The sequence below is a fragment of the Schistocerca gregaria genome, chromosome 8, assembly GCF_023897955.1.
Source record: "Schistocerca gregaria isolate iqSchGreg1 chromosome 8, iqSchGreg1.2, whole genome shotgun sequence".
In the NCBI taxonomy this organism is placed as follows: Eukaryota; Metazoa; Arthropoda; class Insecta; order Orthoptera; family Acrididae; genus Schistocerca; species Schistocerca gregaria.
Genome location: NC_064927.1, coordinates 449,271,334 through 449,297,727, shown reverse-complemented (window position 1 = coordinate 449,297,727; position 26,394 = coordinate 449,271,334). Strand labels below are relative to the sequence as shown.

The 26,394-nt window shown below is 43.5% G+C and overlaps 1 protein-coding gene across 2 annotated transcripts in view; it reads right to left on the bottom strand.

The window, feature by feature from the left end:
- LOC126284320 (cytochrome P450 6j1-like) overlaps positions 1-26,394 on the bottom strand; it is a 51,613-nt gene that overhangs the window by 4,192 nt on the left and 21,027 nt on the right. For both annotated transcript variants that reach the window (XM_049983159.1, XM_049983160.1), the window contains exons 4-7: positions 12,411-12,670; positions 10,481-10,592; positions 8,810-9,028; positions 2,992-3,243 (exon numbers count right to left, since the gene is read on the bottom strand). In XM_049983159.1, coding sequence (XP_049839116.1) covers positions 2,992-3,243; positions 8,810-9,028; positions 10,481-10,592; positions 12,411-12,670 — 843 coding nt within the window. The remainder of the gene's footprint in view (positions 1-2,991; positions 3,244-8,809; positions 9,029-10,480; positions 10,593-12,410; positions 12,671-26,394) is intronic.

The window sequence follows — 26,394 nt, the reverse complement described above, 5'->3', positions numbered from 1 at the left end:
CCTACCATTCCACTCCCGAGGAGCGCGCGCGAAAAACGAACACTTAACCTTTCTGTTCGAGCTCTGATTTCTCTTATTTTATTTTGATGATCATTCCTACCTATGTAGGTTGGCCTCAACAAAATATTTTCGCATTCGGGAAACAAAGTTGGTGGCTGAAATTTCGTAAATAGATCTCTCCGCGATGAAAAATGTCTTTGCTTTAATGACTTCCATCCCAACTCGCGTATGACATCTGCCACACTATCTCCCTTATTACGTGATAATACAAAACGAGCTGCCCTTTTCTGTACCCTTTCGATGACCTCCGTCAATCCCACTTGGTGAGGATCCCAAACCGCGCAGCAATATTCTAACAGAGTACGAACGAGTGTAGTGTAAGCTGTCTCTTTAGTAGACTTGTTGCATCTTCTAAGTGTCCTGCCAATGAAACGCAGTCTTTGGCTCGCCTTCCCCACAATATTGTCTATGTGGTCTTTCCAACTGAAGCTGATCGTAATTTTTACACCCAGGTACTTAGTAGAATTGACAGCCTTGAGATTTGTACTATTTATCGAGTAATCGAATTCCAACGGATTACTTTTGGAACTCATGTGGATCACCTCACACTTTTCGTTATTTAGCGTCAACTGCCACCTGACACACCATACAGCAATCTGTTCAAGTCAAAGAGAAGAATACGTCGGATAGGTACTGCTTTCTCCTCCTTGCACTCCATTTTATAGCTGCCACAGCTCCAGTCTCCAAATGACAAAATGCCAATATGTAAGCTCAAACAGCAACAGTGAACTACAAATACAAAATGACGAACGATCAATAATTCTATATCAACCGGAATACCAACGTGCAAAACAAAACGTTACCAGCTAATATAAGATAATAACTTGATACAGAGGGTGATTTTGCCAAATGGGGACAAAGTGCAAAACACGATCCCTGAGACGACAATGAGCAAGAAAGGTCACACGGCACACCTGCTTGAAGGTGCAGGTAAAAAATCTTTGAAAGTGTAGGTTTTAGTGATTGAAATGCACATGAGGACACACCGCGTAATTGGGAGTGTTCTGCCTCTACCAGTGTTTTAGCTCCACATTCAACAGAGCAGTCAGCCGGAGCGCCGTAATGTAGCAGCCACACTGTCCTTTGTCCCTCCAGAGGCACGTCTTCCAGCAGGGGAGGCAGCGTCACCCGCAGGAAGTACAGACATGCCTCGTCTGTGAGGCGTTGTCGGAGGATAACTGGTCCCACGAGCGGGGGAGGATAATGTCATTGGACAGGGCGTGGAAAGAGAATGATTTTCTCGTTTTAAGGAGGATCATTTCACGTTAGTGACTCTATATTCACGAAGACCTTCGCGGTTTGATGAAGATCTTTTAAACGCATCAGTCCACAATGATCCACATCGGCGTGCTCGAGATCTGACGTATGTGATGAACTGGGACCATTCTACCATAGTGCTATAGTTGCGTGCATGCTCTGATGTATGAGAATTGCACGCTCTAAGTGAAAATCACAGAAATCAGCGGGAGTCTGTATATGAATCTCCGCTCGCTGGTCATCAACTGGCTCGTGAACAACACAGACCATTCCTATCCCGTATCGTTACCGGTGACGAGAAATGGTGCGATTATGCTAACGGAAGGAAAGGAAAGAAATGGTTGAGATCCCCCCCTCCACCCCCACCCCAAAAAAAACAACTCCCTGTACAAAGACCTGTGCACATCCACAAATGTATGCATCTGGTAGGAGAGCGACGATATGGTGTTGTACGAACTGGTTCCCCCCAAGGTGAAACCTTCACTACTGTCGTTTATTGTCAACAAATGAGACGTCCTGCAGACGCAGTCCAACAACAACAAAGACCAGGAAAACAGCGGGAAGCCGGCCGCGGTGGACGAGCGGTTCTAGGCGCTTCAGTCCGGAACCGCGCGACTGCTACAGTCTCAGGTTCGAATCCTGCCTCGGGCATGGATGTGTGTGATGTCCTTAGGTTAGTTAGGTTTAAGTAGTTCTAAGTTCTAGGGGACTGATGACCGCAGCAGTTAAGTCCGATAGTGCTGAGAGCCATTTTTTGAAACAGTGGGAAGTAATGCTACTCCATGACAACACTCGCCCGCATTGTAATAGACCGATAGAAAACAGTATAGAGCAGTTGGGTTGGGAAGTCAAATCATTCAAATGGCTCTGAGCACTATGGGACTTAACATCTGAGGTCATCAGTCCCCTAGAACTTAGAACTACTTAAACCTAACTAACCTACGGACATCACACACATCCATACCCAAGGCAAGATTCGAACCTGCGACCGTAGCGGTCGCGCGTTGCCGGACTGAAGCGCCTAGAACCGCTCGGCCACACCGGGCGGCGCCCCTTAGTCACTTCATCTGATACGTATCTGTCGTGTTTATTAAACGAAGGGAAAATCGGTACGAACATTTGAACAAAACTAGAGTAATGAAGCATAAAATTGATACAGCACAGCAACAGAGTAGGGGAAGACAAACTAGTGAAACAAGTAGTCAGTACAATACAACAGGAAAGTGAGATGTAGGACGACTGAGGACTGAATGGCTCTGCTGCCCTCTGTGGCCGAGCGGTTCTAGGCGCTTCAGTCCGGAACCGCGGTGCTGCCACGATCGCAGGTTCGAATCCTGCCTCGGGCATGGATGTGTGTGATGTCCTTAGGTTAGTTAGGTTTAAGTAGTTCTACGTCTAGGGGACTGTCGACCGCAGATTTTAAGTCCCATAGTGTTCAGAGCCATTTGAACTGAATGGCTCTAGTGAACACGGAACAGGCTGTAAGCAGCAGAAGAAGTAGATTATGACGACCTTCTATGTCTGTTTCATCGTGTGACGTCCTTATTGAAGTATGCTGACCCGGTAACGTAGTGATCTGGTGATGAATGCACTTAATGACCCAAGAAAGTTTCCAGAAATAACTCATATAATGCAAGTAACGTGTTATGCGAGTGACGGAAGTGCAGTACTTACCAATGCACTGCCTGGGCCCGTCGCCAAAGGGCATGTAGGTGTAGTTGGGCCGGCCCTTGGAGTTCTCCTCGCTGAACCTGTCGGGCAGGAAGCGGTGCGGCTGCTGCCAGTACTTGGGGTCGTAGTGCAGTCCCAGCACCGACACCACCACCCCAGTGTCCTTGGGCAGCACCACGGACGTGCCGGGGATCTGGTAGTCGCGCGTCGAGCGTCGGTCCAGGAAGTTGACCACGGGGTACATGCGGAGGGCCTCTGCGGGCAGCACATGGAAAAGAGTCCGTCCGCAGAGCTGTGGTACTACTCTGTTCAGTCCTCGGCTCTTTTTGTAGACATGTTCACATGTAATCTAACAGAAATAGCGTGCTTCAACATACACTACAGGCCATTAAAATTGCTACACCAAGAAGAAATGCAGGTGATAAACGGGTATTCATAGACTAAAACTGACATGTGATTACATTTTCACGCGATTTGAGTGCATAGATCCTGAGAAATCAGTACCCAGAACAACCACCTCTGGCCGTGATAACGGCCTTGATACGCCTGGTCATAGAGTCAAACAGATCTTGGATGGCGTGTACAGGTACAGCTGCCCATGAAGCTTCAACACGATACCACACTTCAGCAAGATTAGTGACTGGCCTATTGTGACGAGCCAGTTGCTCGGCCACCATTGACCAGACGTTTTCAGCTGGTGAGACATCTGGAGAATGTGCTGGCCAGGGCAGCAGCAGTCGAACATTTTCTTTATCCAGAAAGGCCGGTACAGGACCTGCAACATGCGGTCGTGCATTAGCCTGCAGAAATGTAGGGTTTCGCAGGGATCGAATGAAGGGTAGAGTCGCGGGTCGTAACACATCTGAAATGTAACGTCCACTTTTCAAAGTGCAGTCAATGCGAGCAACAGGTGACCGAGACGTGTAACCAATGGCACCCCATACCACCACGCAGGGTGATATGCCAGTATGGCGATGACGAATACACGCTTCGAATGTGCGTTCACCGCGATGTCGGTAAACACGGATTCGACCATCATGATGCCGTAAACAGAACTTGGATTCATCCAAAAAAATTACGTTTTTCCATTACGTGCACCCAGGTTCGTCGTTGAGTACAAAATCGCAGGCGCTCCTGTCTGTGATGCAGCGTCAAGGGTAACCGCAGCCATAGTCTCCGAGCTGATAGTCCATGCTGCTGCATGACCCAGGGATTAAGACGTGGCTGCGCGATCCGTTACAGCCATGCGGATGAGATGCCTGTCATCTCGACTGCTAGTGATACGAGGTCATTGGGATCCAGCACGGCGTTCCGTATTACCCTCCTGAAACCACGGATTCCATATTCTGCTAACAGTCATTGGATCTCGACCAACGCGAGCAGCAATGTCGCGATACGATAAACCGCAATCACGATAGGCTACAATCCGACCTTTATCAAAGTCAGAAACGTGATGGTACGCATTTCTCCTCCTTACACGAGGCACCACAACAACTTTTCACCAGGCAACACCGGTCAACTGCTGTTTGTGTACGAGAAATCTGTTGGAAACTTTCCTCATTTCAGAACGTTGTAGGTGTCGCCACCGGCGCCAACCTTGTATGAATGCTCTGAAAAGCTAATCATTTGCATATCACAACATCTTCTTCCTGTCGGTTAAATTTCGCGTCAGTAGCACGTCATCTTCGTGGTGTAGCAATTTTAATGGCCAGTAGTGTATAATTCCTTCAAATTATCCGATTCTTTTCGTATCAGTTATTTCACTTACAGGCTACCTTGTTAAGTCCTCTAGTGAGATTTAAATTTTTGCTTCAAGTTTCCTTTTTCGAAATTATCACCAACATTACTAACATTTGTGGGAAGTCGCAATCAGCTCTCATTCGCAGTGACGTAACAAATTTTTGTGGGGGATAGCTAAAAGGAACTAATACCATCTAACTCGGTATGAAAGCACTGCATAACTTAATTTTTGACACTTTCTTTAAAAAATCACTCAGTAGCAGTTAGGTTAGCCCAGTTAGTTGTTGCATCTAAAAATTATATTATTATTAGCAGTATTGGTGCAAATATTATTATTATTATTCATGTTTGGGTGCTACTGGACAACAGGGGCATTACCGAGGGGTTTCCTTTTAGCTTTTATTCTCTCCTATATTACAGCCATTATCTCAGAATGTGATCTTTTCCGCTCACCAGACCAAGCTTTTCGCTCGTCTTAGGTCCTACTGCCAGGCAACTACCCAAACGTTGATTTTATTCTTGAATTTTTTTTCGATCTGCTATAGCCAGTTGTGTTGCTTCTGGTTGCTTTAGGTTTTCTCTAACTTCACCATTTTATTGTTTCAATTTTAGCTTTACTGCAGCTTTCATAGAATTCCACAACCTATCTAATTAATCTTGTTGGTTCCATTCTTTTAATATGCCCATACAATTTCAGCCTTTCTTTATATCGAAATTAATGTTGGTATGCTTTTCAATTTGTTTATTTTATCTTGACCTGTATGTTCTCTCTTCAGTATAATTTGCACCTAAAGTTTCCTTGATTACTTTTCTTTCTCTCTCATTGTTTTCTTCAATGTCCATCTTTCTGTTTCAGCCCATAAAGACACTCTCGTTTGATGACTCAGTTTGGCGCATTTTGCGATGCATTTTTTGTTATAGATGTCATTCATATTTAGTTTTTAGAATTATGGTTAACCAAGCAGCTGCGTGTACTTTTTTTCAGTTGATATTTGGAGTCCCGCTATCCGTGCTGTTTATTTAAGAATTCTGTTGTTTTTGCACCACTTGCGCTGACACAGAATCACCAGACAGTATGCAAAAGCTAAGCGTTCAAATACCAGGTCTTTTATTTTGGTTCGTTCGCCAATTTTAAACTCTTATTTTAGGTTTCGGCACTGTTAGATTACTTTATCTAACACACCGTTGAAATGTAGTGGTAGAGTCCACCACCTACTCTCACTCCTGTTTCAGTGTCAAAATTTTCCGACATTTCTCTCTTGAATTCTACGTTAGTGTTTGTATCACTTAGTGTTTCACTAACAACAGCAGCGGTTTTCAGATCAAGACCTTCTTTCTCAGAAAGAGAGAGAGTTGCAGGCTATTGTTCCTTCCCAGATTTTACAAAACTTACGACTCGATCTACTTACTTATTATAAATATGTTGATGCTAGAGAATTAGTTTCAGAACTAAAGGTTGTTCTAGTCGAAACCGATCTGGTATGAAGCCTGCTTGATATTCGCCAATTTTGAAGCCAGGTAGCAGCTATACTCGGTCCAGGGGACGTTGATGCAGAATGTTGTACGTGACAGGGAGAATGGAAATACCCCTATAAATCGTAACTGTATTAAAGGGGTTCCTCACTCGTATGGAATTTTCTCAGTTTGCCAAATTTATTGCGTGGTCATAGTAATTTCTTTTAAGGATTGCTGGTTAGTTCGTTACAGAAGACATGCAACAGTTGTCTTCTGGGTTTTAGGGCAACTTGTGGTATACACCTTTCTGTGGATTGAGGGCAATTTAGAAGTTTCATAAATATATTTGTGAAGTTTCTGTAGTTTTCTTGGCTTGTCCGCTTTCCTTCTTGAAACAGCGATCTTGGGGTTGTATCCATTCAGCTTGGTTCTAAACGTTTTTATAAAAAGACCTGGTATTGTTTGTTTGGAGGTCTTCTTTAGTTTCACGGAGTTGACTGCTCTCGTACGTCTTTTTTTTTTTTGTCTGTTTAATTCTGAAGCTTCTTTTCATCTGTCCAGGAACATGACCTGTTCTGATTTGTTAGTTTTCATGTTTTGAATTTCTCATGTCACGATTTTGCTGCCTGCTCACAGTCCCCATTCTAACAAAGGGTGCTATCTTGACCTTGTAAAGGAATTTTTTTAGTTATTATCATAAACTTGCGTTTGACTCGTGAACTGTCCGTTGCGTGGAAATATATAAATGGTTCTACTTTCTTTCAGAGCCTTGTTTAAATTTGCTGCAGCTGTCTCAGTCTTTATATCCTCTGGTTATGGCTTTAGCATTAGAAGGCGAAACGATAAGCACAGAAATGCTCCTTAGACCGTAGCCCAATGCCGTTAAAACGAAATTCATCAAGGACACTGCGTACCTGTCAGCATATGGTGGCATGTGAAGTGTAAAAGTAGATGTACCGCTTAGTTGTAATTAAACTGACATTGTTCTAAGGGCTGCAGTGGAGGCTGTGCATTGTACGGTGCTGAAACGACGTAGATACATTCATGCGCTCGCGAAGTACGCTGAAAAAAAATATAGTTCCACTTTCTACAAACTGGTGAAAATGTAGCGCTGGAAACAGAAAAATGTGGTATGGGTGCAGGAAAAGGCGAGGAAGGGTCAAACACATGATCACGGTGGTTCTAGCACGTTTATTAGGATGTGTTTATAAGTTACTACATGTGTTCAATATGTTTTCCCGACTCAGCAACATACTGCATCTGTAACCTGGTATGGTCAACAGTTGCTCACAGCATATCCAGTGTAATTACAACGATGTGTCGTCGTATGCTATCCTTCAGATCAGGAAGAATCCGAATGCATCCCTGATAAAGTCGATCTTTCAGGTATTCCAACAACCACTAGTCACGAGGATTTAGGTCGGGGGATTTGGGAAACCACACGTTTTAAAATTGCCTAGGGATGATGCGGTCGTTTCCAAAAGTTTCTCGAAGCAAATTTTTCACCTAGCAAGCGAAATGAGGTGTCATCCTATATTGTATGAAAATAGATGTGTGGACACAGTTGCGTTCATACAAATCTGGAATAATGTGCAGATGTCACTGTATATCTAACAGGGACATGAGATACCTTCCCCTCGAAGAAAAGCGGACCAAAAATGAAAGATCTTATGAAACCACACCACACAGTCACATAACTGTAGTGCACTGGATTCTCCTGCACAACATACGGCGGAGAAGAACCTCATATGCGACCATTCTGTGCATTCACGTTAGAGTTTAGAGTAAAATTTGCCTCGTCCGTCCAAAGAATTTTCCCAGGCCACGTGTCATCCATTTCCATGAGTGCCAAAAAAAGAAAGGTGAAGTCTTTGTAGCCTATCTGGGGGCTGCATTTGGCGCTCATTCTGCATCCTGTAGTGATATCGGTGTAAAATGCGTCGCAAAAATTCTTTGAACTGCTGATCATTGGAGAGACAATTTCCGTGATGCAGCTTGAGCACTGGCTGCAGAATCTGAGGCATCAACAACCGCCATGGGAATGGCCCGCCTCTCTCTTCCTGCTGCACTACCTAATTCACTTGTTTCTTCAGATTTCTTGATCACATTCTTTGGCCCATTTATTGACATGGAGCCTCTTCAGCTGTCTCTGTCGGCGATATTCCAGAAATGTAGCGCTGCTATTGCCAGCTTTCTGATTAAACAACTTTACCAGAAGTACAGTGTCACTACGTTTTTTATATTAAACCTCAACCTTCCTAACACTTTAGTCCAACAGTCACTTCATAAAAGAAATCAAAGCATGTCGCCAAGAGACAAACATTGTACTGACTCCAAAACAGGAAACATTTCACATTTACTGCGTCGTGTTTTCACCTGGTAGCAGAAAGTGGAACTACTATTTCTTCAGCGTGCATCAGCAGTGCATCGATTAACGAGCATACCTACGTTGCCTCAGCACCCTGCGATGTATACATCCCGCACTGCAGCAGTCGGAACAATGTCAATTTAATTGTAATTACCCAGAGATGTTGTGTAGTGATTTGTAAGTATATATTTGTAGCTACAGGTTTGTGTGTTTCCTTCTAGCTCTAGAGGATAAAAGAATAAATGACGAGACACTCACCGTTGACGGTGTTTATGAGGTCGGTCATCTCCGCGATCGCTTCATACGTGATGCCGCCATGCTTGGCGGCCACCTCCTTCACCTGCTGGCGGATGCGCTGCTGCAGCTCCTGGTTCAGGGCCAGCTCGTATAGTGTGAACATCATGGTCGAGGCGGAGGTCTCGAAGCCCGCCGATAGGAAGCTCAGCACCTGCGCCACAACGTCCCTCTGGTCGAATTCTGGCCACAAAAAGAAACAAAGGTTCTACGTCTCCACTGTCTCTCACTGAACAAATTCTTTCACCTGCTTTATTCGTAATGACCTTTCGTAATGGCCAATAATACTCCTTCATTAACATCACCGAAACGTCCGACGTGCCGAGCAAAGTGGCATAGCGGTTAGCACTTTGGAGTCACATTTGGAAAGACTAAGTTGAAATCCCCATAGAGCCGCACATTTCGTTTCTCCATGATTTTCCTAAATAAGTCAAGGTAAATGCCAGGGTAGTTCCTTCATAAAGGATGGCCGCTTTCTTTCCTCATCATGCAGGGTGACACACAGGAGTTAGTATATTTTCATTTGGCTGTTATGAGTTTTTACGTATAGTGCACCAATATAACAAATAACCAAAAGGAATATTTCGTTGTTTAATCGACATAAACTTCAAAATTTTTTACCGATGATACCCTATATATACTAATGAGTGAATAAAATTTTCCACCTTCTCACTGTAACACCTGTTGTCTGTTGAACAGAAGGACGTGTAGCTAGGACCCCACCATCAAATTCCTCTTCCGAGTTTACAGGGTTTTCGCGTAACAACGGTTTGAAGTAACCCCTCCGTAACACGTAGAGCTGCAAAGCTAATGAAGTGGAACCATCACGTAATGTCGATGGTTGGGAAGGAACATGGTCAGCTTCGGTTTATTTGGAGAATTCTAGGAAAGCCACGCAGTGTGAAAGGAACAGGATGCTTCATCGTCAGTATGTACCGCCTGGTAATGAAATGCAGTGACAGTGACATACATGGGCCAGCCAGTGTTCCATTTGTCTCATTGTAAAAAGTAATACTCAGGAAAGCGAAACTGAGATTATCAAAAAATCCAGTAGAACTATTGAACTTCTGAAAGCTTAGTTTGTGGATGAGGGACATTACATATTTTTTGTTCAAAAACTTCAAGGTAAGATATTAAGTAACTTTTAAAATGTAACTATCACCACGGACCAAAGCAGATTATTCATGCGTAAGTAAAAGTAGCTACGAGGTACATTAATTATGCTTTTGCTGTTACCACACCTACTCTATTAGTCTTTCAGCTGACTGAAAACGTCACACTGAGGTGCATTATTCCAATTCGTTTAAACGCAGCTTGGTGTATAAAAGACTTACATTTAATTACTGTGAATAAGCCCTCCAGTTGAAAAAGCATAATAAATTCATGATCCCAAATGATTTACGTACAGTGCTATTAACTGAGGACACCAAATTAAATAACTTTCCAGCTTGGGGCTGAAATATTGTTCAAAGCTATATACCAGTAAACTTCTAGGTCACGAAAAGATCAAGAATGGCATACCTACGCATTATTTTTCCTACACATTAGTTTTCCAAGTACCTAACAGGAATTTCTAACTTAGTTTTCCGTATATAGCAGATGTGGTATACTGTGGTATGTCAGGAGGGTACCTACTGAATTCCTGACCAGTCTCGTCCACCATGCGCTTCGACTCGTCAAGGACGCGCATCAACAGGTCGATGCTGTCTTCTCGCACAACGCCGTTTTTCTTGCGGTAGTCCATTGTCTGCAAACAGAGACAGAGAAAGCTCAGAAACCGGACATGGTAACGTCACACCATACAGTGGCTATAAACGAAACAGCACCTGTCTGAAATCTTTCTGCTTTTACCACTTCACACCTGGGGAGTCAGCTGCTCAAGAAAAGATTTATGAAATTTCGGTGCGAAGCTAAATTTAAATCGGCAAAATTTTTGAAGCGTTTCAGTTATGATGCAGTTAAACTCAAATATGCCTATTAAGAACCCTTCAATTCGGTGGGTCTGAATGAGTTCATTTATTAAAAATAACTTTGTGTAAATCTATTTATACTCCTTTCATTTGATATGAATTAAACAATGTTGTACTTAATTAAGGAAAGCATAAATGTTAATTTTGTAAAGTTATTTGCAACAGAGTTTTCACTAAATTTTATAATAGTTATGCACATCTGCGTAAAATGTATTTAAATAATTTCGAGGCCAGTTATCCAAATGCTGAGACTCTTTGTTTGTAGCTGTAATATCCCTGTTTCTCTATTTCTTACTAGGCAGGACGAGAAGTTTATTAGGATTCTTTGTCGAGTCAGTTGTAACAGAAATGTTTCTGCATTTCTAGGAAGTTGTATTAATGTGAAAGTTTCCAGAATGAGATTTTCACTCTGCACCGGAGTGTGCGCTGATATGAAACTTCCTGGCAGATTAAAACTGTGTGACCCACCGAGACTCGAACTCGGGACCTTTGCCTTTCGCGGGCAAGTGCTCTACCAACTGAGCTACCAAAGCACGACTCACACCCGGTACCCACAGCTGTACTTCTGCCAGTACCTCGTCTCCTACCTTCCAAACTTTACAAAAGCTCTTCTGCGAACCTGCAGAACTAGCACTCCTGAAAGAAAGGATATAGCGGAGACATGGCTTAGCCACAGCCTGGGGGATGTTTCCAGAATGAGATTTTCACTCTGCAGCGGAGTGTGCGCTGATATGAAACTTCCTGGCAGATTAAAACTGTGTGCCCGACCGAGACTCGAACTCGGGACCTTTGCCTTTCGCGGGCAAGTGCTCTACCAACTGAGGTACCGAAGCACGACTCACGCCCCCTACTCACAGCTTTACTTCTGCCGGTACCTCGTCTCCTACCTTCCAAACTTTACAGAAGCAGAAGAGCTTCTGTAAAGTTTGGAAGGTAGGAGACGAGGTACTGGCAGAAGTAAAGCTGTGTGTACAGAAGAGCTTCTGTAAAGTTTGGAAGGTAGGAGACGAGGTACTGGCAGAAGTAAAGCTGTGAGTACCGACCGTGAGTCGTGCTTCGGTAGCTCAGTTGGTAGAGCACTTGCCCGCCAAAGGCAGAGGTCCCGAGTTCGAGTCTCGGTGGGGCACACAGTTTTAATCTGCCAGGAATTTTCAATGTGAAAGTTGGTTAATTACTGTGTAAGAGTTTGCTTGTTTACTATGAAAAAATGCAGAAGGAAAGAACTTAAAAAATCCCTCTTATTTAGGAGCAGGCGCTACCTTTATAAACCAAACTGAACTTTGTAGATTGTCTATTCAAAGTGTAAAAGCCTGTGCCAACAATCATAAGCAGAGGATAACAACGGAGACAAGTACCAAATTTTATAGTTAATCAATGTGAGTATGGTTACTATCAATTACAGAAAATGACAAATATCTACATAGTTAATACGTGAACGGAGATAACATCACTATTGATATAGCATGTCAAACAGTGTAACTGTGAAATTCGTATGCTGATTACGTAATACCTTCATTTCTCGCATAACATTTTGTAATAGAATTTAGATGGTGGGCAGTCGAAGACTTGTAATTGCTCATTTTTTGAAGTCATACCTCTTGAGTGGTCTTGGAAAGGAAATCCTCGAGTTCTTTATTGAAGATGTTGACGTTCAGTTTCTCGAACAGCTTAGGCGCCAGGAAGCTCATAGACTGAGCCAGACGGCCCACCAAGTCGTCTCGAAGCATCCTAGTCAGGCTCTGCCGCATGGGAGCCTTAGGGTCTTGCAGGGCGCCGCCCTTCACGCCCAGAAACGTCGAACAAACGACGTCAGTCGTGTAGCACACCATAAGGTCCTGCACATCCACGTTGCTGTCTGCAACAACAAGTTTTAATCTTCATTCTGAAGACTGGTCTGATGCGTTTCTCCACATAATTAGATCCTATGCAAGCACGTTTGTACAACTACTGCTACCGACAACGACTTGAACCATCTTACTGTAATCGACCCTCGATCTTCCTCACAATTTTTCTTCCACACTTTCCTTAATTGCCAAATTCGCTATTCCTTCAGGCCTCAGGATGTGTCCTATCAACTGATACATTCTTTTAAGTTATGTTATTTCTTCACATTCGGTTCAGTATCTTTTTCATTAATTACTAGAGTTGCACCCTGTGAGGTAACGGGCGAGTTGTGGTGCCCTGAAAATATTCTAAGTTCGGAGTTGGCGTAGCCACACGGGCTGCTCGGCAGGGGGTGCCAAACAAGAGGAGTGCCCCAGCGTGTTGTCCAGGGCGAGCACGTGGCTGGAACTGCCATGTTGACGCTCTGTCGATGAAGGAGACATCCTGGGAGTGCCAAAGATGGTGGACTTTGTGAAATCTTATGGCAGACATTTCACAGTTCGTATAGAAATTAATAGTAGCTAGATGAATCATGATACCTCAAAAAGAAACATGTACATTATCATTATTTGCATGAAAAATCTGATGATGTAATCAGGTTTTCAATATCTTTATTAGTTTAAAGTTTTGTATCTGGCGATGAATTATACAAGTAACACCCAGCATCGAATTTCCAAAACCTAAACGGTTCATCCGATTTTGTCGATGCGTGTATCTGGAAAAACTATTAGTGTAAACCTGAATTAGTATAAATTACAGGCATGTAACTCGAATAGTACATGAGTTATTGGAGGTCAAAGTGGCCGAATATTATCGATCGCGTCATTCCATGAGTATTCCACAGTTACACGAAAAAACGGTAGCAGCATGCTTATAAGTATATTTATTCGTCTATGTGTTTGTTTATACCTGATATATACTATTCATGAAGAAATTGGTTAAATATTTACTGTGTTTTAGAAAGCACAGAGACATTAGGCTACTGGCCTACCTTTTGTTTCTATTCCTTTGATATATGTTTATTTTCTTTGTTTATGTGTTTAATAATGTGTGTTACAGCGTGTTTATCGTCCAGCCATAGAAATATTTATTTAATTTCAAGTTATTTAAATGTAAATCCAGTATTTCGAATGTGTTGCGTTATGTTTGTGCGTGTGCATTGACTTGGAGTCAGGGCGGGAGCGCTCTCGCCAATCACAGGGATCGTTCCAAAAAGCACACGTGGAGAGACAGTACAGGAGAGGACACGGAGGGAGTTCTGAACGGTGTGACGCAAGGGACAGTCGCACAGGACAGGAGAGAGTCCTCGACGGTACGGCGCGATGGACGCACTGGCGCAGAGAATGCTGGATGGAAAACAGTGACGGTCGGTCGCAGGAACTACTGGCACAGTTGAGAAGTTTGAGTGTGATTACGGGAGTGTGGTTTCGTAGTGCCGACTTGTGCACTTGTGAGACTTCCATGGTATCTGCAGTGAAGACGTTACGCGTTTAGAAGAGAATATCTCGCGAGCTATGTTGTTGTTCATAACTAATTACGTTATGTAGGAACCTACTGTTTCCCTGTTACTCCCCGTTACTCAACTTACATTTTATTTAATTGCTGGACACCAATAAGTAATAAACGGCATTCTTAAAGGTGCTTCTGCTATCGTACTTATCACTTGAAGTCGTTCAAAATAGTACTTGCAGATTTTATTTAATTGCAATTTTTCACTTACAAATTGCTAAGTGACATTCAAAATTCGCAATTGCCGAGTAATAGGAACCATCGATCATTCTATTCATGTGTGTGTTCATATTATATACTGTAGACTCAGCAGTGTTTGGCGTGCAATGCGGCAAATACCTATCCCAGCCCCTTGACAGCGAAACCAGCCAAAACTTTTAATATTTCAACTCTGAGTCTGAGGATACTTAGGTTGAGGGGCAACACCTCATTTACTAATCGAAAGCCTACAACCATTTCTAAATTACGATTCCACTACATCTACATCCATACTCCGCAAGCCACCTGACGGTGTGTGGCGGAGGGTACCTTTAGTACCTCTATCGGTTCTCCCTTCTATTCCAGTCTCGTATTGTTCGTGGAAAGAAGGATTGTCTGTATGCTTCTGTGTGGGCTCTAATCTCTCTATTTTTATCCTCACGGTCTCTTCTCGAGATATACGTGGAGGGAGCAATATACTGCTTGACCCCTCGGTGAAGGTATGTTCTCTAAACTTCAACAAAAGCCCGTAACGAGCTACTGAGCGTCTCTCCTGCAGAGTCTTCCACTGGAGTTTATCTATCATCTCCGTAATGCTTTCGCGATTACTAAATGATCCTGTAACGAAGTGCGCTGCTCTCCGTTGGATCTTCTCTATCTCTTCTATCAACCCTATCTGGAATGGATACCACACTGCTGAGCAGTATTCAAGCAGCGGGCGAACAAGCGTACTGTAACCTACTTCCTTTGTTTTCTGATTGCATTTCCATAGGATTCTTCCAATGAATATTAGTCTGGCATCTGCTTTACTGACAATCAACTTTATATGATCATTCCATTTTAAATCACTCCTAATGCTTACTCCCAGATAATTTATGGAACTAACTGCTTCCAGTTGCTGTCCTGCTATTTTGTAGCTAAATGATAAGGGACCTATCTTTCTATGTATTCGCAGCGCATTACACTTGTCTACATTGAGATTCTATTGCTATTCCCTGCACCATGCGTTAATTCGATCTGTTACACTACATAAATGACGTAGTGAGTCGTCGGATTACCGGTAGTATTTCTAGCACTGGTAGGAAAAGAAATATAAATTAATGTGAATGAATGTGTAAACGAGAAATTGGAAGTCGGCGAATTCTCTTTGATTTTTGTTTGTTTGGTTGTCTCTTTTGCACAAAATCTTAACCGCATCTCATTCATTGTTAGTCTATAGCGTATTTCATATACTTACCGAATATAAATTGCCTTTTACAAGTAACCAAAATTATTTGATCGCATAACTTCTGCACTTGCATGTAACCAAAGCAATTACTTTTGTTGCAAGTAGAGTTTACGTGCACTGACATATATAATTTATTTTGTACTCAATAGAACTTTTTTCACCATGATCAAAGCACGAGATTACTCTTATTACTGATAAATGCGAAATGTATTTATGAATAACAGGAACATACATTCGACGAATGATTGAAGCAATGTGTGATACACTTTTGTTTTTCGTATTTTTTTTACTTTTATCTTTTTGTTGAGGAAATTGCGTTTTCTAGTGCTGTATGATAAATCTATGTTGCACAGCTTTCTTTATTTTTACTACAACATCCCTTTGTTTCAACATACAAAGTAATAGTTTTCGAATGAAACCTAAATTAAACAGCGTATATTTTAGTTTTGTTATAAACTCTGTTTACTTTTAAGTAACAGACAGAAGGATAATTATGTAGAACAAACAGTTAGCCGACCCTTTATATAACTCCACTCCGTTTCTAGACCTTTCGACGCTTTCGGTTTTTAGGGGAATCTAGTAAGACATTGATTCCGTATGTGAAGAAGGGAATCGTTTATGAGGTAACACCCAATATTTATGCAACACACAGAACGTACAGGAATTGCGGGTATTACCTTTACTGACCAAAGCTACCAGGAACAGGTTGACGCTCCTTTCTCGTTTTCCTTACGATTTATTTTCTTATACAGCATTTTGCATATTTTCCCGCTTTCTTTGCGTGTATGCTTCCATTTCACTAAATTTGTCCACATTCATTTCTTTTGATGTGTCAGGGTGCTGATGACCTCGACGTTGAGCGCCTTAAGCCCCAACACACACACACACACACACACACACACACACACACACACACGCACTACGCTTGCTAATGATAGCCTACGTTGGCCTACGGTAGTTTTACAACTCTATTAGTTACCCTTCTAATCTTCAACTTTCTTCTGTTCTATAACACAATAAATGCTTATGTTCTCTTCTTGACTGAACTCTTTGTCATTGCAACAAGATAGTGAAGCAATATCCGGTAAGTACACTTCTAAAACGTCAATTCACACGTTCCTCTTGCTGCACAATAAGAGTCCACAGTGCTGCTTAGGCTGCGTATACTCGCTAGTCCGTCCTTGGTGCTTCACGTTTCCCAGAAGCGAAGGCAGTTCTATATCTGAACGTGAAAGTATGTACGATGTTACACGAATCCTCCAGATAAAAGCCGAAGCGTTCAGTCACAAATATCCATTCATAATGGGAATATGGTCAGTACGTGGTTTCGTCATAGATTCAGTTCCTCACCGACAAAGTGATTTAGACGAGAAAAGTTTGAGGAAGGCAACATTGAAGAAAAATTATTCGAAAAATTTGCCATCAGTGTTCAGAAAGGTTCCTTGCTTTCTAAAACACCTCATTATTAATAGCGAAATTTGCGAAATCGTATTCAATCAGGGAAATTACCCACAGGCATAGAAGATGTTAGTATTACGCCGGGGTCTCATGTATGTGCCAGGATGTAATCAACTCCATTGCATAACAACACAATTTCGGGAACAATAGACGACATGGTTTTTAATGTGGAAATATCACATTTTGCAAACATGGGTTCAGTACAAGAAATACACACTGAGGTAAACTCATAGAATAGCGACATGCACAAATACAGATGGCGATAGTATCACGTTATGAAAGGACAGTGCATTGGCGGAGCTTTCATTTCTACTCAGGTGATTGATGCAAAAAAGGTTTCCGAAGTGATTATGGCCGCACGACGAGAATTAACAGACTTTGAATGCAGAATGGTAGTTGCAGCTAGACGCACGGGACATTCCATTTCGTAAATCGTTACGGAATCCAATACCCCGAGATCCACAGTGTCAAGACTGTGCCTCGAATACCAAATTTCAGCCACTGCCTCTTACCACGGACAGCGCAGAAGCCAACAGCCTTCACTTAACGACTGAGAGCCGTGCGTTTGCCTAGAGTTGTCAGTGCTAACAGGCATTTTCCGAACAAAACCTAAATTAATAACCACAGAAATCAATGTGGGACATACGAGGTGCATTCAAGTTCTAAGGCCTCCGATTTTTTTTCTAATTAACTACTCACCCGAAATCGATGAAACTGGCGTTACTTCTCAACGTAATCGCCCTGCAGACGTACAAATTTTTCACAACTCTGACGCCATGATTCCATGGCACCGGCGAAGGCTTCTTTACGAGTCTGTTTTGACCACTGGAAAATCGCTGAGGCAATACCAGCACGGCTGGTGAATGTCCGGCCACAGAGAGTGTCTTTCATTGTTGGAAAAAGCCAAAAGTCACTAGGAGCCAGGTCAGGTGAGTAGGGAGCATGAGGAAACACTTCAAAGTTGTTATCACGAAGAAACTGTTGAGTAACGTTAGCTCGATGTGCGGGTTCGTTGTCTTGGTGAAACAGCACACGAGCAGCCCTTCCCGGACGCTTTTGTTGCAGTGCAGGAAAGAATTTTGTTCTTCAAAACATTTTCGTAGGATGCACCTGTTACCGTAGTGCCCTTTGGAACGCAATGGGTAAGGATTACGCCCTCGCTGTCATAGAACATGGACGCCATCATTTTTTTCAGCACTGGCGGTTACCCGAAATTTTTTTGGTGGCGGTGAATCTGTGTGCTTCCATTGAGCTGACTGGCGCTTTGTTTCTGGATTGAAAACTTGCATCCACGTCTCATCCATTCTCACAACCGACGAAAAGAAAGTCCCATTCATGCTGTCGTTGCGCGTCAACATTGCTTGGCAACATGCCACACGGGCACCATGTGGTCGTCTGTCAGCATTCGTGGCACCCACCTGGATGACACTTTTCGCATTTTCAGGTCGTCAAGCAGGATTGTGTGCACAGAACCCACAGAAATGCCAACTCTGGAGACGATCTGTTCAACAGTCATTCGGCGATCCCCAAAACAATTCTCTCCACTTTCTCGATCATGTCGTCAGACTGGCTTGTGTGAGCCCGAGGTTGTTTTGGTTTGCTGTCAAATGCTGTTCTGCCTTCATTAAACTGTCGCACCCACGAACGCACTTTCGACACATCCATAACTCCATCACCACATGTCTCCTTCAACTGTCGATGAATTTCAATTGGTTTCACACCACGCAAATTCCGAAAACGAATGATTGCACGCTGTTCAAGTAAGGAAAACGTCGCCATTTTAAGTATTTAAATCAGTTCTCATTCTTGCCGCTGGCGGTAAAATTCCATATGCCGTGGTGCTGCCATCTCTGGGACGTATTGACAATGAATGCGGCCTCATTTTAAAACAATGCGCATGTTTCTATGTCCTTCCAGTCCGGAGAAAAAAAATCGGAGGCCTTAGAACTTGAATGCACCTCGTACTAATGACGTATCCCTTAGGGCAGTGTGGTGATATGTCGTTTAACGCAGAACAGGGAATCAGCGATCATAAAGCGGTCCGAATGGCAGGGTGCGGGTGGCACAGCCTCGCCTGTTGTTAGGCTCCACACCTCGTCGCATACGTCAACATGCGGTCCTCCCCACGGCGGGCGGAAGCCTTATGCCACCACCGTACGCCGATTTGCGGGGGAGGAATGTGGTGTCACCGCCAGACACCACACTTGCTAGGTGGTAGCCTTTAAATCGGCCGCGGTCCGGTAGTATACGTCGGACCTGCGTGTCGCCACTATCAGTGATTGCAGACCGAGCGCCGCCACACGGCAGGTCTAGAGAGACTTCCTAGCACTCGCCCCAGTTGTACAGCCGACTTAGCTAGCGATGGTTCACTGACTTCTACGCTCTCATTTGCCGAGACGATAGTTAGCATAGCATTCAGCTACGTTAATTGCTACGACCTAGCAAGGCGCCAGTATCCGTACTATTGATATTGTGAATCATGTACCATAAAGAGCGACGTTCGTCATTAATGGATTAGAGTTAAGTATTCCACCAGCTACGTCCGTTTTTCTCACTTCTAATTCCCTTGTCATGTCCCAGACCTCACGCCAGCCTGAGTGAGCTAAAACGCGTGCATTTCGGCCTCCTTTAATCATACGGTTGGCTCTCCTGCCAACCACAACATCAAGTACAGATAGTGTTGAGGAGCAAAGGAAAAAGTTCAAAACCATCGTACAATATGCGTTAGATGAGTATGTGACAAGCAAGATTGTAAGAGATGGAAAAGAGCCACCGTGGTACAACAATCCAGTTAGGAAACTGCTGCGGAAGCAAAGGGAACTTCACAGCAAACATAAACATAGCCAAAGTCTTGCAGACAAATAAAAATTACGCGAAGCGAAATGTAGTGTGAGGAGAGCTATGCGAGAGGCGTTCAGTGAATTCGAAAGTAAAGTTCTATGTACTGACCTCGCATATAATCCTAAGAAATTTTGGTTTTATGTCAAAGCGGTAGGAGGATCAAAACAGAATGTCCAGACTCTCTGTGACTAAAATGGTACTGAAACAGAGGATGACAGACTAAAGGCCGAAATAGTAAATGTCTTTTTCCAATGCTGTTTCACAGAGGAAGACTGCACTGTAGTTCCTTCTCTAGATTGTCGCACAAACGACAAAATGGTAGATATCGAAATAGACGACAGAGTGATAGAGAAACAATTAAAATCGCTCAAAAGAGGAAAGGCCGGTGGATCTGATGGGATACCAGTTCGATTTTACACAGAGTACGTGAAGGAACTTGACCCCCTTCTTGCAGCGGTGTACCGTGGTCTCTAGAAGAGCGTAGCGTTCCAAAGGATTGGAAAGGGGCACTTGTTATCCCCGTTTTCAAGAAGCTACGTCGAACAGATGTGCAGAACTATAGACCTATATCTCTAACGTCGATCAGTTGTAGAATTTTGGAACACGTACTGTGTTCGAGTATAATTACTTTTCTGGAGACTAGAAATCTACTCTGTAGGAATCAGCATGGGTTTCGAAAAAGATGATCGTGTGAAACCCAGCTCGCTCTATTCGTCCACGAGACTCAGAGGGCCATAGATACGGGTTCCCAGGTAGATGCCGTGTTTCTTGACTTCCACAAGGCGTTCGATACAGTTCCCCACAGTCGTTTAATGAACAAAGTAAGAGCATATGGACTATCAGACCAATTGTGTGATTGAAGAGTTCCTAGATAACAGAACGCAGCATGTCATTCTCAATGGAGAGAAGTCTTCCGAAGTAGGAGTGATTTCAGATGAGCCGCAGGGGAGTGTCGTAGGACCGTTGCTATTCACAATATACAAGGTCTTGTGGATGACATCGGAAGTTCACTGAGGTTTTTTGCGGATGATGCTGTGGTATATCGAGAGGTTGTAACAATGGAAAATTTTATTGAAATGCAGGAGGATCTGCAACGAATTGACGCATGGTGCAGGGAATGGCAATTAAATCTCAATGTAGAAAAGTGTAATGTGCTGCGAATATATAGAAAGAAAGATCCCTTATCATTTAGCTACAATATAGCAGGACAGCTTCTGGAAGCAGTTAATTCAATAAATTATCTGGGAGTAAGCATTAGGAGTGATTTAAAATGGAATGATCATATAAAGTTGATCGTTGGTAAAGCAGATGCCAGACTGAGATTCATTGGAAGAATCCAATGGAAATGCAATCCGAAAACAAAAGAAGTAGGTTACAGTACGCTTGTTCGCCCACTGCTTGAATACTGCTCAGCAATGTGGAATCTGTACCAGATAGGGTTGATAGAAGAGATAGAGAAGATCCAACGGAGAGCAGCGCACTTCGTTACAGGAACATTTAGTAATCGCGAAAGCGTTACAGAGATGATAGATAAACTCCAGTGTAAGATTCTGCAGGAGAAACGCTCAGTAGCTCGGTACGAGCATTTGTTGAAGTTTCGAGAACATACTTTCACCGATGTGTCAAGCAGTATATTGCTACCTCCCACGTATATCTCGCGAAGAGACAATGAGGATAAAATCGGAGAGATTAGAGCCCACACAGACGCATACCGACAATCCTTCTTTCCACGGACAATGCGAGACTGGAATAGAAGGGAGAACCGATAGAGGTACTCAAGGTGCCCTCCGCCACACACCCTCTGGTGGCTTGCCGAGTATGGATGTAGATGTAGATGTATATGTAATGGGCGATGTCAGTAGACGACCGACGGAAGTGCCTTTGCTAACAGCAAGACATCGCCTACAACGCCTCTGCTGAGTATATTGGATGGACTCTAGACGGCTGGTAAAGGTGGCCCGGTCAGACAGTCCCAATTTCAGTTGGTGAGAGCTGATGCTAAGGCTCAAGTGTGGTGCAGACCTCACAGTGCCACGAATCCAGGTTGTCAGTGTGCCAGCTACTGGTGGCTCCATAATGACGTGGGCTGCAAGACGTCTCAGTTGTTTACAGTAAATGTCAGCAGTGACGGTTGGTCCTAGGGATAGAAATTCGTACTATGCCACACCGTCGCTGCTCCACGAGATGTATAACATTATCTTTCGTGTATACGCGCACGTCTTTGTACAGGGAACTGCTGCTTTGTCTGGGCTTAACCATACCCTTCTTTCTCTGATATTAGCATAAAGACACCATTTCCGATAAACAGTAACGATGTGAGATAGGAATGGTCAGCGTTGTTCACGAGCCAATTGACAACGAGCAAGTAGAGATAGGTATATGGTCACCCGCAGATTTCTGGGATTTTGGTTTAGAGCGCGCGGCACCCACTCTCCCGGTTTTTGAACCTTCCTCATCACATGCAAATGTCCCACGACAGGAATGATCACAATTCATCACATTTGCCAGTTCTCAAGTACACTCATGTCGATCAATGTGGGCTATTACGTCGAAACAATCTTTGTCAAACTCTTAAGGTCTTCCTGATTCTGGGGTCACTAATGTCAAAATGGTCCTCCTTAAGGCAAGAAAACCATTTTATTACCGTGTTCTGTCAAATGGCGTGATCACCATACAAGACACAAATTGTAACACCCCACCCGTCACTTATCTGGTTTTGGCGTGTGTGCACCCCAGCTAATTGACTAACAGATCAGCAGAGAGCAAAACTGCCGCAATATCGGATAATGCAAAGAAAGTAATAAGGCCCTGTGACTCCTGATTGAACTGCGGTGGCAGTGTTGACATTAATTGATTTAGAACTGATCACTTTTAATTAAAAAGGGGTTCACATTGATGTTATATTAAGCTGTTGAACACCAGTTGCAAATGTTGAACATAAAATTAAGAAAGTGACTTGGGATTTCAACTACTTGATTGGAAACAGATGCAGTCGATTAGCACAATTTTATTTTAACTCCCAACCTTCAGTCATAACATGACTCTCCTACCAGGCAGTGGTAATAAATTGCGTTTACTTGGAGTAAAGAGCGATAAGTAAAAATTAATTCGTATCGACTGACCCAGGCGCAATGCGAAGTGCGAGAAGAATTCCACAATACACGTCCCATGAAACCCTCGTGGAAACTTTGCCGACATGATCCAACAAACTGAAGCCGAAGCGTGTGCAGTATCACCGAATTCAGTGTGGTGGGGTGGGGTCGTTGTGCGGACGTTGGCCGGCCTTGTGGTGGTGCAAGGCTGCGCTCGTCTATTCACTCCTAGCTATCTTGCTCAGTACATAGCTGAATCAAAACTTTCTATCCCCAAGCTCAATTGTTCTGTTTCCTAAGTCCTAAACTGCAGAGATGCTCACTCTTTCTCAGGCAAGCTGAGTAAAGAAAGCCACATCCACACTGTAGGCAAGATGGGAATGGAAGACCCCTACAGAGACTTCTCTCAGTCCACTCTTCGCCTCGGTTTCCCCTCCAGCAAAATCACTTACGCCAATTGCAGCACAAGTCGCGTTAATTATGCATCTCTTCCCAGCGCCGACCAATGCCTGCTCTGGGAAGTGAACAAATTCCCACAAAATTTCCCTTCCTCTGTACTTCTGCTATTTAGCTTCTCCCAGGCCGCCCATCAAGGTTAGTGTCTGCACAAAACACCAATTTTTCTGGAATTATGACTCCCAGGAGAGTACTTCAAATTCCTCGGTCCTACGTTCCCATCGGAGGCCGGCGTATTTCATTCTGTCGCTCTTCACCAGATTTACTTCAGACTCTGCGATCTGTGAATTCAGTGTGAAGTTACTATAGTCATGAACACGCATATTTTGGCCTTTGTTGACCGCTCCACTGTAGCTTTGCGCGGCTTTCTTGCATGTTTCACTGAAAACAGGATGAGGGACATTTATCAACAGGAATACATGTTCTCTGTCTGCTTCCCGGTACACCAGCATGGGGTCAACCACCCACTCACTGTCACTCATCTTAAGGCAGCTGGAGACCGCGCCCCGTTACCGCTTTCTCAGAACTTGAGCCACCCTAAGCTGCCTATTATCGCTTCCCTTCGCTGCCCCTCAGCCGACCACAGTCAACTCTGAATACTTCCCTGGGATAAACCAGCCTTCAGTAAATCGACGCATTTCCACAAACTTTTCATTTCGTGTGAATTGCTTTAGAACCATCACCCAACATTAATTATTCCAATACGTCTATACCATATCCTCTACACGATGCATTGTGCCTTGTCGTTCATTTTTGGTCAGCCCTACTGTTCGTTCATTGTAAGTTAGGTGATCTTTAATGACTTCATGTAAGGGGCATAGTTCTTGCCATCTTACAAATTGTTTCTGGCTGCCTCCGCTGCTGCAGCCTTCTACTGTACTCCAACAGCAGAATGTCTAGGAAATTGTCCTATTTCTCCACTTCGTACTCCATTTTCTAGCTCTCACAGTTCCACTGACTATTCCCAAATAACAAAATTACAATATGTGAACTCAGATAGCAAAGGTGAACTACAAATAAAAGATGACAGTCGACAAATAAACCCATGGCAACATGAATACCAAAATGCAAAAGAAAAAAAGTTGTGCTCCAACCTAATAATGACGCCGAAAGAGTGATTACCTAATATATGCATACTAAAATGAAGAATAAATCGTTAATGAACCCTCAAATATTCCATGATTGTAAAGGTTTGCAACAGTAACTCATTCACATCATCATTTTTGCGTCGTCAGCCACCGGTAGCTTAGTGTTTAGCTGGCACGGTAGCTTTTCAGAGGGTTAGCTGCCTTCGTAATAACAAAAACTAAGTGAAAGGGTCAACAGTGAACTAGAACTGGTGTCATGGTACGTCCGCCCCGAACAAATGCAACGAACAATATCGAACAAAATGAGATTAACAAAAAGTGGTTAGAGCGACCGAATGTCACTCCTAAGGGCCCGGGTTCGATTCCTGGCTGCGTCGGAGATTTTCTCCGCTCAGGGAGTGGGTGTTGAGTTGTTCTAATCATCATCATTTCACCCCCATCGACGCGCAAGTCGCCGAAGAGGCGTCAAACCGAAGTACTTGCACCCGGCGAACGGTCAGCCGGACGGAGGCCCTAGTCACACGACATTCTTTTTGTTTCTACGTCTTGAAATCAGTTTGCCTGAACTCTCGTAGTCTCACTAAACCCTGCAAGTCGTTGAGTAGAAGGCAGTGTGTCCCATGATCTGCTGCTGACTGCGCCTGGTGGGGAAGGCGTCCTTCCACGTTGTCCGCCGGAGAAGTGTTTACTCACCTTCTGCCAAGGAAGAAAGGATCCCTGCTTGTTCTCCAGACTAAGTATTGCCTCTGAGACTGCACAACTTTCTGCGCGCCAGTGGAATTGCTTTTTCAATATTCCGACAAGTGGTACAGTAGTAAATAAACCGACAATTTATGAGTTAGCAACAGATTTGCAATATTATCCTGTAGAACAGGGCTTTCCAACCTGTGGTCTGCGGACCCTTTAGGGTTCCTCCGGCTCTTTCTAGAGGATCCGCGGCCACCCTTCACCAAATCGTGTAAAATAATCAGTAAAATTATTGAATAAAAATGTGAAAATCAAATTAATAACTATTTTTTTCGTATGAAAAACATGTGTACTTTAAATTCAGGTCGTATCCCCAAGCAGCCTTTGCGGTTCCTAACTCAGAAAGCATACACAGTTTAGTGCAGGAGAATGCGGCTTCCTTGATCGACTGTTTAGCAACAATACGGGGGTTTGGTTGTTCGCCGGCTCACGACGGTAGATGCGCTGAAACCTTTTACGCATGCGCGGAGCGAGCTTTGTCGACCAATCGCAGCTCACGCTGGCACGTATGCGGCCCCAGGCATCGTTAAATGTTAAACTTGCTTTGTCAGTGCACCACCTAATAAATTGATTTTTGACTCCCATAGACTCTACATACATTTGAACATTTTTCTTCGGATTTCACGAAAAAACACAGACGCACACAGACGCACACACACACACACACACACACACACACGACTGTTACGAAATATGCATGCTCCTTACACTACAGTAGCCAAATAGTGGAAGTGAACAGACCATAAGAGGCAGCTTGTCAACAGCGAACAGTTTGAACGTGACGTTGATTGCTCTTGGAGGAAGACAGCTCCATTGTGTGAAACTTCAATTACCAAGTAATTTTAATCAGGCTATAGTGTGTTGAACAAAGCTAGTAAATCCACTAGTAAGTGTCTGGATAAAGTGGGATTTAAATTGGATCGTTAATTTCAAGTTGTTTTCATTCATCTCTAAACCAAAGACTATTGATACTTCGGGGAAGGAGGGTGTCATTGGGAACATGGCACTTGCATTAAGAAGCATTCAGCTTCCTTGGGTTTCGCTCTGAAATTTAAAGTTACTGTGCTCTTGACTGACT